The sequence below is a fragment of the Argiope bruennichi genome, chromosome 7 (assembly GCF_947563725.1).
Source record: "Argiope bruennichi chromosome 7, qqArgBrue1.1, whole genome shotgun sequence".
Classification (NCBI taxonomy): domain Eukaryota; kingdom Metazoa; phylum Arthropoda; class Arachnida; order Araneae; family Araneidae; genus Argiope; species Argiope bruennichi.
Window position 1 is genome coordinate 31,653,163 of NC_079157.1, and position 15,480 is coordinate 31,668,642.

Below are 15,480 nucleotides of genomic sequence, written 5' to 3' on the forward strand. Positions count from 1 at the left end.
ATTCTTGCACAATGACTTGAATTCCCGCAATCATTCCTTTCATCCTCGACATCGTGTCACAAAGTACCCGTACATGCAAATTACATAATAAAGTTTTCGATCGCAGAGCCAGAATTTTCATTATCAGCGTTTTTTGGTATTATTTTTCTTTTCCTTTATAAATCGAAACTGCATGCCTTAATGTGTATGGTGACCAAATTTTGTTACATTTCGTCCAGTACATAACACTCTTCAGGGCTCCGAACACTTTCTGTTATTTTTAGTTCACCCTGTACTTTCTGTTTTTAATTATTTCATACATATTTCATTCAGAAATGATCAATTGAATTGCAGACGATTTCTAATTCGTTTTCAGTTAATTGTGTCACAGTTTACCAACTTTCATTCATTTATTAATTTTATATAAATTTCATTTCACAAGTGCAAACGATTTTTTTCTTTAAATAAATTCGTTGAATTATGCATAACATCCAAATCAGTTTTTCTTATTAGCAAAATTAATTCGATAATTTATAATTGAAAACTGTGAAGGAAGAGTTAAAAAAAGGTAATTTTTTTTTCTTTTCGTTTTAAAAATATAATCATATGAATAGAAAATCTTGGTAATTTTTCAAAAACTGTCGAGAAGAAATAATCATCCAGGAGGAAAAAATGTGATGTACTTAACATAAAACCTTTAAAAAATATTATTTTATACTAATTGTTTATTCAAGCGTTGTCGTATATATTATCAACAATATTACAAAATGGTTCAATTATTTATTTATAGTATCTATGTTTTAAAATGTTCAACAAACTAATTTTATTTATTGAAGATAAATTCTCTTCAATTTTGTACTTGTTGTTAGTGAACTTATATGTGCTATAATTATTAACTAAAACTGCTTTAAAGGTAAAATTTTGAAGGCTGTGTTTTAAATTTTCCTGATACTTAAGCACGTTCATTTTTAATAATGATGTTAAAATACAATTTTAAAGATTTAATAGGGAAAGTATGTGCTGATAGGGAATTTTATAAAATAAATGAACACTATTCTTTAAAATTAAGCAATAAAAAGTCTGAAAAAATATTTTAAAAAAAATAAATAGAGTTGAAGTTTTGCAAAAGAAGTTTCTAACTTCAACAAAAATCAATCATTGCTGCTAAACATGTGTTTATTTTCAATGGATATTATTTTTAAAAATTTTCCTCGGAGTTTTAAAAAGTATGCTTATTACTGAATTTTTTTAAAAAAATATCCAATTAGCAGTTTCAGTATGAAGGCAAATAATTTTATTATCAGATATAAACGTAAAAATTAAATAATGAATATTGTTACGAAATTTCCGGGGTTCGACAACTATATACAGCACAGAAGACGATTATCTTCAGCCGAGACATGCAGCATACACAGCAGCATACAAAACTCTACTACAGACAGTAGCAGACAGCTTAGTTCAGCACTAGCTTCACTCCGTCGCTGCTCCGTTTTTACTCTGGAAGGCCAGTTCTTTACAGTCGGTTCCGACTACTCTTCGACTCCACTGGTCCACGACTCCCCGGCAGCTTGATGGTTGGGTTGACGGGGCGCCTAGCCCCGGCAGGGGCTTATCCCCGGTAAGGAGAGACTTCACAGTGCTTTGCTGTCTATACTTTGCCGTGGCCGTCTTCGACGAAATTTGGAGAACTCCCCGGCAGCGGCAGGACTGTTTCCTTTTATAGGCATCAGGAGGCGGGGCTAGAAGCCTCTCAACCAATCAGGAACGTTCGAGGCATAACTCGGTTCCTACTTGGAAAATTCTCGATGTTTCGGGTATAATATATTTTGGCGCCAAATTCGTCGCCAAGTCGCCAAATGGTCGCCAAGTTTGTCGCCAAGCTCTGGGACCTCCGAAGCGACCCCGGGCTCCGTCCAGTACAGATGACTGTAAAACATTCTTTCCGATGGTGGAACCAACTATGCTGGGAAGCCGCATCGCAGATTCATAACAATATATTTCCTGGAAATAAGCCGAAATCGTTAAAATTATTATGCAATATGTTTTGTCAGAATTACTCTTAAATTACTCTGGGATTCTTTATTTGGATGATTTGAAAAGTTTCCCACAAATTGGATGAGTTGTAAAATAATTCACTTATGCATAAAAATATATCGTATTTTAACTTTAAAATAAGATTTGATCACCAAATATGAAATTTTTTCGTGATTTTAAGCCAAATAAAATCTAATAATCTAATCCAAATAAATTCTAATTACTTTCATTGCAACCTTAAAAGGCAGTTGTTGCCATTTCAAATGAAGGACATTTCCAAATGTTGAACAATTGGCGCGATTTGGTGTGTTTGGCGTCAAAGTACAAAGGGTCGTAGTAAATTTTGGCTCAAATCCGCTTGCCGGTAGTCTTTCTTATCGCCAAAGGATGCCAATTATGAAAACCAGTCAAATTATTGTCTAATTAGTATTTAGTATTGTAACTGTCAAAAAAAAAATCCGAATTCGAGATTTTTGTCGAAATATTCCCATTTCAGAACTCACTAAGCCCGAAAATCAAGTGCTCAGGATTATATCTGTTTCTGAACGCGATGATTCCAAAATAATTTAAGTTGGAATTTGATATGTGGAATTTGAAACAAATATGTAGATTTCCATCATTTTTGGAAAGAAATACATCCACAGGAAGTATGTCTGTTTTGCTGTTCGAAGTAAATGAATACTGTTATGAAATTTCCCGGGGTCCGTTTGGATAGTGGGAGTTATATGGTGTGGAAAACACTCAATCAGCAGTAGAAAATGAAACAACGACGTTTATTTACACGAAGACACACAGGACAGCACAAAGACGACAACTATATACACACAGAAGACGATTATCTTCAGCCGAGACGTGTAGCATACAACAAGACTCTGCTGCAGACAGTAGCACACAGCTTAGTTCAGCACCAGCTTGACTCCGTTCGCTGCTCCGCTTATCCCTGGAAGACCTGTTCTTCACCGTCGATCCCGACTACTCTCCTTTGTCGCTTCCGACTCTCAATTCACGACGACCCCGGAAGCTGCAGGCTGCTCCTTTTATAGGTCTCAGGAGGCGGGGCTGGAAGCCTCTCAACCAATCAGGAACGTTCGAGGCGTATCTCGACTCCTACTGGACGGACCGGGAAAATTCTCAATGTTTCGGGTATAATCTATTTTGGCGCCAAAGTCGCCAAATTCGTCGCAAAATTTGTCGCCAAGCTCCGGGACCTCCAACTCGACACCTATACACCGTCCAATGCAGATGACTGTAAAACATTCTTTCTTGTGATGGGACCAACTATGCTGGGAAGCCGCATCACAGATTCGTAACAATACAATAATTATAAAATATAAAGAGTAAGATAAATAGAATTTGAAAAACAGATTCAAAATCTAAAATGTAGATCATTCACATATTTGGAACAAATTTCGACGAGGACATCACCATCTTATGGGCTGGACTTTTATATACATGTAAACGCAATAATTAAGCGAGAGTGAGTGGTCTCTCCAAAATTTTCTCGCACACACTCTAATAAACTTTTCATGTCAGAGAACATCTTTCATGGCACTGGCGTACAATAGTTACGAAATATTAACTTTTGGCGTGAATGTAGCATTTTACTGAATCTATTGTGTCATTCTTGGCGAGTTTTGTGGCGATTAATGTCTGACAGGAGGTTAATGGTATTCAAAAGTCGAATTTGTGCTTTAGACACGCTTTTCTCAACTTAAAGAAGAAAAGATGTGACACTAAACTTTACTTGTTGCCACAGCATCTCATATACAATTTCATATATTTAAGTTATTGTGTTTTTAACTTATCACTTTTACATATTTCTGAAAGTACAGACCGGCAGACGAACAACCCTTTTTTGGATTTCGCACAAAATTTGACAGGTTTCTACACTATATATGTTAAATCTGCATGCCAAATTTTATTCATCTAGCTTTCTTCGTTTTCTAGTTAACGTATTAACTTATATACGAAGCAACCGGACAGAAGAACTTTTCCTCAACAGATTTTACTCAAAATGTAATTGAATTCTCGAAATTTGGTGTATAGCAAAGCTAAAGCATTTTTCAGTTGTCCTTGTCGCAGACAGACGGACGGACATTTCCCAAAATTGTGTTTTTTGAACTCAGGGAAGTGTAAAATGCGGAGATGAGTGAAAATCTCAAGTTCGAATTTTTTGACAATTACTACATATTCTCTATACAACGTATACGAAAAAGCAAAAATGTAACAACTTAGGGAAATGAAATGTTATTCATAGATTTAACATATAAAGTGTAGATTCTCTAATTTTGTGCCAAATCTGTTAAATGATACACCATTTTTAGGTCTTCGCATTTGATTGTATTTTAACGCAATAACTCTAAAGCTCTATGACTTGAGCCAATGAAATTTGATATACTATCTTGTGACTACAATTATGGATCTTTCAATTTTTCTTTCGATCGATCGAATAAAAGCGTCGAAATATAAAATCGACTTCTCGGTATTTATACGTTAATCGTATTCCAGGGATCAATCACTAAATGCATAGCAATTGTATTTAATAGCCAGTGAGTTGGTTTCTTCAAATCTTTCTATCATAGTCTCTAATAAAGGTATTCTCTTAAAGAATGACACATTGCAGTACAATAATAAGTCGTTGATCTCTAATTTTAATCGAGTAAATAATCTTTGGAATTTAGTTAAAAGTATCCGAAAATGGAATTTGGGTTTCGGATGCGTTCTTTTCAACCGATCGAAACAAACATTTCCCAAAAAATTACACTTTTAGTCTGAAAATCCCGTACAAAAGTTGATATATTTAAGTCATTGAAGCTTTGAGTTAGAGCATTTATATGTTTCTGAAAGTACAGGCTGACAAAAGATCAACCCAATACTGTATTTAGCTCAAAAATTGAAAGATGTCTACATTTTAGAAGTTAAATCTGTGTACCGAATTTTCTCCATCTTCGTTTCGTAGTCATTGTGTTAACTTATATTCGAACAACCGAACAGGCGGACTTCCTCTGAACGTATTCTGCTTAGAATCTGATATAAATCAATAAATTTGGTGTAACGACTGTAAATTAAATTCCATCCTTCTAACTCAAATCTTTTTTGAGTTATATTTATCACAGACAAACAGACAGACATTTACCAAATAAGTGTTTATAGAACTCAAAGAAGTCGAAAAGGTGGAGATTCGTCCAAAGCTCGAACTAAGTTGTTGACGATTACAATACTTTTCATATACTACATACACAAGAAAGTAAAAATGTTAGATTCAAGCCAAATATTTATACTATTGACCACCAATGCTATGCAATACATTCGCAACTTTAGATAAATTTCACATTTTTATACGAACAGAAGGAAATTCCACCACTATTAAAGAGCATGCGTTGAAGTTTTTGGTGAAACGCTCCCATTTGTTTCACTTATATTTAGTAAAATTTTGGCTAGTTGTAGTGAGCGAGGATAGAACCCGGGACCTTGAGGTACGCAGCCGAGTAAGAGGACCACAATACAAAAGCAATTGCTTGTGTAGCGTAACTGTTAACTAGCTTATAAGCTTTCACCACAGACTCTCCCTCCAGTGAGTCGGAGGTGAGACGAACGATGTGGCTGTTGAGTGGTGATGTATTAGCTGTTGAGTCAAATGCACCTGTGCCCATTTAAGTAGCGCCAAGCGTTATGGCGAGAGTGTGTGATTGATGTTGCTGCGTCAAGTGAGTCTGACGACTTTGGGTTGCTGTGGGTCGATGGCGCCACAACAGCTGTACGAAGGTTGAAGGTTTATCGTCCGAGGTCATCAACTTGGCGAGTTGGAGTGAGCGAGGATAGAACGCGAGACCTTATGGTTCGCAGCCGAGTAACATGACCACAATACAAAAGCAATTGCTCATGCAGGGTAGTTGTTAACTGGCTTATAAGCTTTTCACTACAACATACACTCTGACAAAAGTACTTAATGTAATCACTTGATATTAAAATAAACAATAATTCTGTTGTATATTTAATGATGCCATTTTCACACGAATTAAGATAAAATTATAATTTATAAGTAAGCTTCTTGGTCAAATACTACTTTGAGCTATTTGCATTTTCCCGTATGCGTAATAGGGAGAAATTACAGCAACAGTCGAAAAATTTGCACTCAAAATTTTGATGAATCTCCACGTTTTAGAACTCCCTGTATTCGAAAAACACATTTTTGGAAAATTTCCATCTGTTTGTGTATCTTTCTGTCTGTGACAAAGAAAACTCAAAAACGCTGTGAGCTTTGGTATACACCAAATTTCCAGAATTTTGAGTGAAATCCGTTCAGATTAAGTCCATCTGTCCGGCTATTCGAATGTAAGTCAACACGACAATTACAAAATAAAAAAAAGGTAGATAGATAAAATTTGGTATCTAGATTTAATATCAATAATAAAGGCACTTGTCAAATTTTATAACAAATTCAACTGTAGGTTGACTGTCTGTCGGTCTGCATTTTCAGAAACACATTAACGCGATTATTCAAAAACGCATTGACTTAAATATATCAAATTTGGTATGGGATTTTGTGACTTCAAGTGCAGTTTTCTGTCCAATTTTGGTTTCAATCAGATGAAGAAAGCATGTATAAAACACGAATTTGATTTTTGGATACTATTAATACATTCCAGGGATAAATCGCCAGGGATGGCACAACAGATTCAATAAAAATGCTAAATTCATGCCAAAGTTAATATTTCGTAACTATTGTACGCCAATAAAGCATTCTCTCTGTGTCAAGATAAGCTTATTAGAAAGTATGTGAAAGAGTTTTGAGATCACTCCCGCTGGTTTTACTCAAATATTAAACACACAGAAAAAACGTGGGAAGCAAAAATATTGAATTACGTCTCCTGCCTTTACTTGATATAATTGATTCATTTATTTATATAAATGAACAAGAATTTATGTAACTTAATATAATAATTATCTGCTGCAAAAGTTATCTTGAAATGGAAACATTATTAGATACTTTATTTTTAAAAATGCATAGCGTGCAAAATGAAATTTTATTTTTCAATATTAAATTGAAATAGAAAATTAATATTAATATTAATTTTCTAATATTAATATTAATATTATTATAATCTTAATATTACTCCATATTAAATAGAAATAGAAAATAATATCAGCTATCATTATTAAACGCATATCATTTTAAACTATATTAACGAATAATAAATGTAGATTTTCAAATAATTTCAAAGCATTATGGTTCATTTTTTTTAAATCTAAAAACTTTAAATCTTTTAAATCTAAGAATCCTTTTTCTTCCACACTGCTCCATGCAATTTTACTCTTAAGTGAGCTCTATAAATATATATGAAATAACGCCATCTGGTATCGGAAACTAAATATAAAATTATGTATAAACGATTGATATTAAAGTTAAGATTCGATTTCCTTTAAAATTTTTATTTGCTAAAAAATAAATTTCTTTGAAGTATAAACATTTAATATCTTAGAAGGAAAAAAGATATTTGAAACCTAATATGACGGAATTTAATATAGCATGCAATGTAATGAGGTCAATTTGGAAGGGAGAAATGGATCTTTTTAACTGCAAATATTCTTTACCATCTGGAGATCTATATTTCACCACTTACAAAAAATATGCAGATGCAAACCGATTTAAATTCCAAAAAGATTTAAAATAAATTTCAACTGGATCAATTCTTGCCTTCTGACCTAAAAATATTAGTCAAAATCAAATTTATAAAATATTTTTGACAACAAGTTTAGTGAACATGTTTTTCATGGATCAGTCATACTGACTAAAGATCGAAATCAATACCATAAAATTATGGTCTAGATTTGCATGCAGTTTGTGATGAAATTATTACGAACCACAGACGTGCTACACCAGTGGCGAAATGTGGGAAAAGTATAGCTTGGGGGCAAAGTATGATTTTCTTTTAAACTTTTGATATATTTGTAAAGAATAAATAATAGGCATGGAATTACTTTTCCGCCACTTCCTGGCATTTTTTTCTTCAATAATTGACCCATATTACTTATATATATATTGTTATGAAATTTCTCGGGGTTCGTTTGGTTAGTGGGAGTTATATGGTGTGGAGAACACTCACTCAGCAGGCGGCAGTAGAAAATGAAACAACGACCTTTATTTACACGATGACACACGGGACAGCACAAAGACGACAACTATATACAACATAGAAGATGAGCATCTTCAGCCGAGACGTGCAGCATACAACAGCGTACACAGCAGCATACAACAAGACTCTACTGCAGACAGTAGCGCACAGCTTAGTTCAGCATTACCTTGACTCCGCCGCTGCTCCGCTAATCCCTGGAAGACCAGTTCTTCATCGTCGATTCCAATTACTCTCCGATCTGGCTCACGACGACCGCGGCAGCTGCAGGCTGCTCCTTTTATAGGTCTCAGGAGGCGGGGCTAGAAGCCTCTCAACCAATCAGGAACGTTCGTGGCGTAACTCGGTTCCTACTGGACGGATCAGGAAAATTCTCGATGTTTCGTGTATAATCTATTTTGGCGCCAAAGTCGCCGAATTCGTCACCAAGTCGCCAAATGATCATCAAGTTTGTCGCCAAGCTTTGGGACCTCCTATGGAACCAACTATGCTGGGAAGCAGCATCACAGGTTCGTAACAATATATATATATATATATATATATATATATATATATATATATATATATATATATATATATATATATAATAAATTAGAATATCAAAGGACTAATCACTAGTCCCAATCAATAGTATGATTTCACCATTTTTTTTTATTTCTTTTGGAAACGTGTAACCACTAAATACGTCATAAAAAATCGCCTTTTTAACATGGCAATATAATTTTAGTTATATTGAAATGAAAATTTATTCAACTTGATAAAATGCAATAAAAGGCCAGTCTACTAATATATTGTTGCGAATTCTAAAGATTTACAAATTTGTGGTATAGTTTTCCAACGCAATTAGTTTTATGTTAAGGAAGAGAGTTTTACAGATAGCTCCAACATATGTGGAAACGATACACAGCAAATGACTCCAAACTTGACAACAAAAATAAAGGACATTAAGGAATATTCCAGAATCTTGCTGATATCTCATGAGGACTCGAATTCCAGCTTTTGTCCTAAAAGCTTCTTTGTTTGTCATGAATATATACAATGTTCAATTTACTCAATAGTGAAATGGGTTGAGGGACGGGAATTAGTATGATCAATTGCTCTCAAGAGAATAGTTAAAAAAAGTCTTCAACGAGCTCTCTCAAAGCGCATTGTGCTATTGCAGTTGTTTTATATCTTGTGTGCTGATTTTTACTGCGAATACTTTTCTCTTGTAGACTACTGTTGTAGAATACTGTTCGGCTGTACTTTGCAATGATGTATTCGTCTTTTCTTGTAAAATAAAACATCATTATTTGTTAATGAGTCTGTTGGGTATTTTAATCATGCATATCCACCTGGCGGATTTTTTACGGTAACAAAAGACAAAATCAATTTACCTCAAAAAACTAAATTTATTTTTTTAAAAATGGTCAACTGTTAGTATCATTGCTTGTAACTAACTTGCCCGGTTTCCCTTATTTAACAGAAACATTAATGATATGAATGCTCTCCTGCATAGAATTTGGTTTGCTTAGTAACTTTTTCAAGCCTTCAAATTCTTTCTCGCGCATTGTAATTTAATTGCTGTATTTATTTAAATATTCTTTCTATTCCAATTTTCTGGTCTTTTAAGTAATTAATTCGAATATTTTAAGTTTGTGACGTTTTCTTTTATCATTTGAAGGAAACCTTTTAACTTAACTGGACCAGAAATCACGAAATATAACCAACATATCCAATTAAATTTCACACTTTATTTCGTCTTTTAATAACAATTCATTAATATTTCTGTAACGATTGATATTTTTAATTTAATTTGATCAAAATAGCAAATAGCAAAAGTGATATATTTAAAAGCAACTCAAGATAATTTGAAACAAAAAATATAATGTTTAAAGCAGAGGTTTCTAAACTTCTAAGCATTATTACCCATTTCTTATAAATGTAATATATAAAAACCCACTCCGTCCCTGAAATTGCTTTTGAGCGAATATCATATTTTCCGAAAGAAATTTTATAATTAAAAGAGAACTTTCTTTTGAAATAAACTTATCTTTTTAAATACAGTGGATTTTTACACAAATAATAATGAATGACTTCGAAGTTAATACGTACACAAATTAAACTGAGCATTCACAGCGAAGATAAAGGTTTGATTAAATTGGCGGTATCTGAACTGACACGAATCACTTGTATGCGTATTGCGTTTTTTGTTTTCTTCTGTTACTGCCGTGAAGCCCTTATCACATGTTTGCAAATTGTGAAAAGATACATGTATATCCAATATCTAATCATAACTGACAAAAAAATTGATTCAAGGATGATTTGTGGATCGCGATCTGCCCGATTATTGAAATAATAATAAAAAACTATTCATAACTAATTATGATTCTTAAAATTGCGTATCATTATACAAAATGAGGTCATAATCACAGTAAATAGATCATAAAAATCTATATAATTTGTAATTGTGTCGAATATTCTTAATTACTATTGTCAACACCTAAATGTGTTTACAATTAACTTTAATCAGCTTATTTATTCGACAAAACTATCCTTATCTGTGATAATAAGATAGAGTCGTCTCATTTTTATGTGTCATATTTTTTTCAGTGAAAAGATACATTAACAACCTACAGATACTGTGTATCTTCGAATAATTTGATTTCAGAGACACAATTTATTTGCAGGAGCTGTTTACGACCCTTTACATTGGTTTCTTGGGCCTCATTTTCTCGTCTTTCCTGGTATTCCTGGCCGAAAAAGAAGCCAATCCGAAAAACTTCAGCAATTTCGCCGACGCACTCTGGTGGGGTGTGGTAAGTGAAAACCTTTCTCCCCATTCATTACTTTGCCTGACTCTGTTAATGGAACGACATAACTTTCTGCTTAACACTTGTCTTGCAGTGATCATTTTTATAAAAAAAGTGCTTATAAATATATAATAGTTTCGATTTATTATTTACTTTAGTTAATAATCATTTTTTTTTTGCCTTATTGGCATATATAAAGACATATAACTTCTAATCACTGCTTATTGTTCTTTTTATTTTAATTATGATGATAATTAGAGACTTATTCCAAATTGCATGTAAATACTTAAACTTCATTTCGAAAATATGTACTGAATACGCATGTGCAAAGTCCTTAGTTGATAATCGTACAGTGAATAGGTATTCATTGCACGATTCTCAACAAAGGGATTTGTCAAATTTCTGAAATTTTCAACCAGTTTGTTTCAAAAGATTATTCACGGAATTGGAAGACTTAACAACCGCTCAACTTTCTGCTTGCCATCCTTTAATAAAGTACAATTGTCGAAAAGTGTTAGTATCTCGAAATCCTGACCAGGGAACCACACGAATAGTGTAATATTGAAAAAATATCTAGTTTAGTTTAGTTCTATTAACGTCCGGTTTGAAGCAACCCTAGGGCTATTTTGGGACGGACCTCGTAATTTTGAACCGCGGTCAGATGACGAGGACGACACCTGAGCTGGCACCCCCCTCTCCACACCACACCACACCAGCGGGAGGCCGTTTGGTCAGGACGGATTTAACGTGCAACAGACCCCCTTACACGACGGTTCTTCGGTGGAATCGGGTCTCGAACCTGAAACCCTCCGGTTCCGAAGCCGAGACCTTACCACCAGGCCACCGCGGCTGAAAAAATATCTGAATAAGTAACAATCGGAAGAGCATAGTGAAGCCTATTTTTTTGTCGAATAAATTATTTGCCCTTGTCTCCTCGTTATCGTGATATAAGCCTCAAAATTTGTAAATAAACTGAGTTGAGTTGTATAACTTTCTATCTGATAGAATCATTCGTGTTTCTGGTCATTCGCCGAATTCTTTATTACTTCTTTTTTTATTATTACTAACTAGTCTTTTTGGGTTTTACTGTCAGTTCTGTTGCATTTGGCGGAGCTTTCGGATATATTTTGCGCACTTCTCTTTTTATTACGGAAAGCCTTGGTTTCGGTTTATTATGGGGAAAAAACGCGATTTGTTAGAGCAAGAATGTGCTCGTAATATAACTAACTAATAATCTAAAAAATGAAGAAAATGATGACGTTAGGACTTAAACTTTATTTTTTACGATTTTTTTTTTCAAAGTTAGGCTTAGCGAGGCTAAACCTCCGTCCTGTGGGATGATTCCTTTCGCGTACGCTCTGTCCCGTGCGTGCGTTTAGGATAGAGGCCTCCCGTCCCGAAAAGGTTAATTATGTGTCCTTTACATTCAAAAACATTTCATAGGCTACGTATTCAACCCCTGCGCTTCATCAACTTTGTGAATTTCCAAAATATGTAGATTAGAAAAAGACTTTTGTCTTTTCTAATCTACATAAATCTATTTAGAAAAAAATCTATTTTTCTAAATAGATTTTTTTAAAGAGCTACAGGAACTTTATCCATTTCAAAAATTCAATCAGGTAAATTTTTTCAGATTTTAGCAGATATTTCTTCAAAATTTTAAACAACTTTGAGATTCCTCTATAATTACAAGTATAAAGGAAACTATGTTCGTAGAATTTGAGTTATATTAAAGCTTATTTTTGGTAGTAGAAACAACTTATGCATTTCTAAATATCGTCTGATTTCTGAAAAATGTCAGATAACATTTTTTCAAAAGCAAATAATTTCTGAATGAAAATTTTTTGCTTTAAAAATATTCTTTAAAAAAAATATCGTCTGTTTTTATTCTACTTCTTTATTTTTTAAAGCAATTAATGATTGTAAAAAAAAATTTTAATTTTATTCCTTACAAAATATTTCAAAATTGTATTTATGTAATATGTAATAATTGTATTCATATCTATATTTCATTCTTTTACAGCAGTTATTGAATTCTAGTTATTATTTGCATTCTAACATAATTTTCAACAGTGTTCAATAATCCATCAGTGATTGAAACACAGGAAATCATCGATTCCATTTCGCCGGCAACTATTTATAAATATAATTTATTGCATTATTTGTAAAATAATCATGTGCAGCTTTTTTATTTTATTAGGGGGGGGTCGCTCGCCAATCCCAACGTTCTCCTCTACTTTACGCGATATTCGTCAGTTCTAATTAGCAAGTTTTCAAACTCCACTGGCCATTCGTCCTTTTTTGGAAGCTTAATCTTTCCTTGAAGAGGACATGCATTTTCCGCTTGCCTTACTTCCAATTCAAAACTCAAGCGCCACAATGAGAACATTATTTGCTTACATCTTCGATATCTAAATATTGAATCCACTTTTCACGTTTTGCCACCAACTTAGCAACTTCACGATAAGCTTTCCTTTTCAAATTGCCAGATTCTCTTTCGGCCTTTCATTGCATTTTTTCTTCATCTGATGTTGCTTCTGATGCCCCATTACTATTTTTAAAAAAACAATACAGGGTTAACGCGTGTATTGTTTAAATATTCAGACGACCACTAGCCGAGAAAACAAAAATTCCTATTACTCGAAAAAGATAAACAAACCCGAAGGCTCTTCATTAGTGTTGCCACAAACGGTGTGTCTAAAAGTAGAATCAACAAAAAATATTGTTTTAAACTCATTTTCTGTTAATATTGTGTTAATTATAGCTGTACTTTTCCTTTTTTTTGTCACCATTTCACCATCAAATGCAATATAAATATTTACTACAACATAATAATAGTTTTCATTAAATATTTCTAACAATACTGACAAAACAAACCTTAAATGTCATAAGTCAGGTTCAGGCCACTCGATTTCTGTCAATCAGAAAGCAAATAAAACACATGCTTGCGTAAAAATTTTTGTATAATAGATATATATAAAAGGCAGGTTTACATTCAACCAGCTACAAACCATCTAGTAAGATCACGAAAGTGCAGAAACTGTACAGTAGCAAGTGCTTGTCCCTTCGAGACAAGAACTTACTATTGTCCGCTCTCTCAGTGTATGCGACTTACTGGAATCTTATAAGTGGCTAAGTGTAAACCCACCGTAAAGCAGCGTTTACACGAAGCCAACTATTGCTCGCAACAGAAGGCCACGCCTACCTCAGGAACGTCAAGTGATTCCGACGGGACATTGGTATACGGTTGTCTCATTGGGACAATTATTTACTATTATCCCATTGCGGTCACATGATCTTCCTGAAGTAGGCTTTGCCCTCCATTGCGAGCAATAGTTGGCTTCGTACGAACGCTGCTTAAGAGCAACTAACTTAGGTAATTGCTTGAAAGCAACGAAATCAACAGGTGGCTAAGAAAAGAAATGATTAATTCATGTCTTTATTTTTCAGATCACCTTGTGCACTGTGGGCTACGGTGACACTGTCCCGATCACGTGGCCTGGAAAACTGATTGCAGCCTTTTGCGCACTTCTTGGGATCTCCTTCTTCGCCTTACCAGCGGTAAGTGGGTCTTCTTCTTCAGCAAGTGGTGATCGATTCATTTTTGAATTTGTCCCCATTTATCTATTCAGTGCGCCTATTAACCTTCCTTTAAACGTGAATTTTTCTGATTTAAATGAACTGCTGCTTTTTATGCCGTTGTGATACTGAGATCGATAATTCCTCGATAAAACTTCTTTACATATCCAGATAAACAATACATATATTTAAAATAATTTGTAAAGTTATAAAGCCCTTCCCCCAGATTCAATTATTGGCCCTATTTCGTCAAGTTTTATTTCACACTGATCGATTTTGGTGACCAGCTGATTCGCCAGAATTATTGGTTTTGTTCCATTTCACTTAAGTCGTTTTGATAATACATCAGGTCCGTGACTGTATCAAATTGTCATCGTCATTTAAATTGGCCTCATTGAAAAGACAAATATATATATTTTTTAAATGGTGTACGAATCCTTCAAACTTTATTTAATAAAGCTTTTCCTAGTTATATGATCAAGGACCACTTTGAAAAAACTGCGTGAAAATAATTTCAAAATTATTATATGATCGCTACCGATGCATCCAAATCTCAATCTCTCACTTCTATTGAGGGTATCTCCAGTCAGCAATCCTTCGTCTATAGAATTCACCCCATAATTCCATATTTACAGCGGAAGCCTTAGACTTTGTCAAGCTCTAAATGAACTTTCAGTAACTGGAAAAATATCTGCTTTTGTTGATAGACAGCTACTTGGCCCTTCATGCTCTAAAAGGCCTTACAATCAAATCTCCAAAGTAATTCACAGATTAGCTGGTAAAATTCAAGAGCGGGTAAAATGAAATGTAGAAAATATGCTTGGTATGGTCTCCAGGACATTCACAGATACATTGGAATGAAAAGACGAACGTACTCGCAGAAACGGTCACGGAGTTGCATGCATTACACTCCGTCCTCCAATGAGCTCTGGCGTGTCACCACTGGCGTCACAAACAGCAAT

The 15,480-nt window shown here is 34.0% G+C and overlaps 1 protein-coding gene across 1 annotated transcript in view; it reads left to right on the forward strand.

The window, feature by feature from the left end:
- The window catches only part of LOC129975336 (potassium voltage-gated channel subfamily KQT member 1-like), a 620,836-nt gene that overhangs the window by 525,825 nt on the left and 79,531 nt on the right, over window positions 1-15,480 (forward strand). The window contains exons 5-6 of the mRNA XM_056088399.1: window positions 10,817-10,945; window positions 14,390-14,500. Coding sequence (XP_055944374.1) covers window positions 10,817-10,945; window positions 14,390-14,500 — 240 coding nt within the window. The remainder of the gene's footprint in view (window positions 1-10,816; window positions 10,946-14,389; window positions 14,501-15,480) is intronic.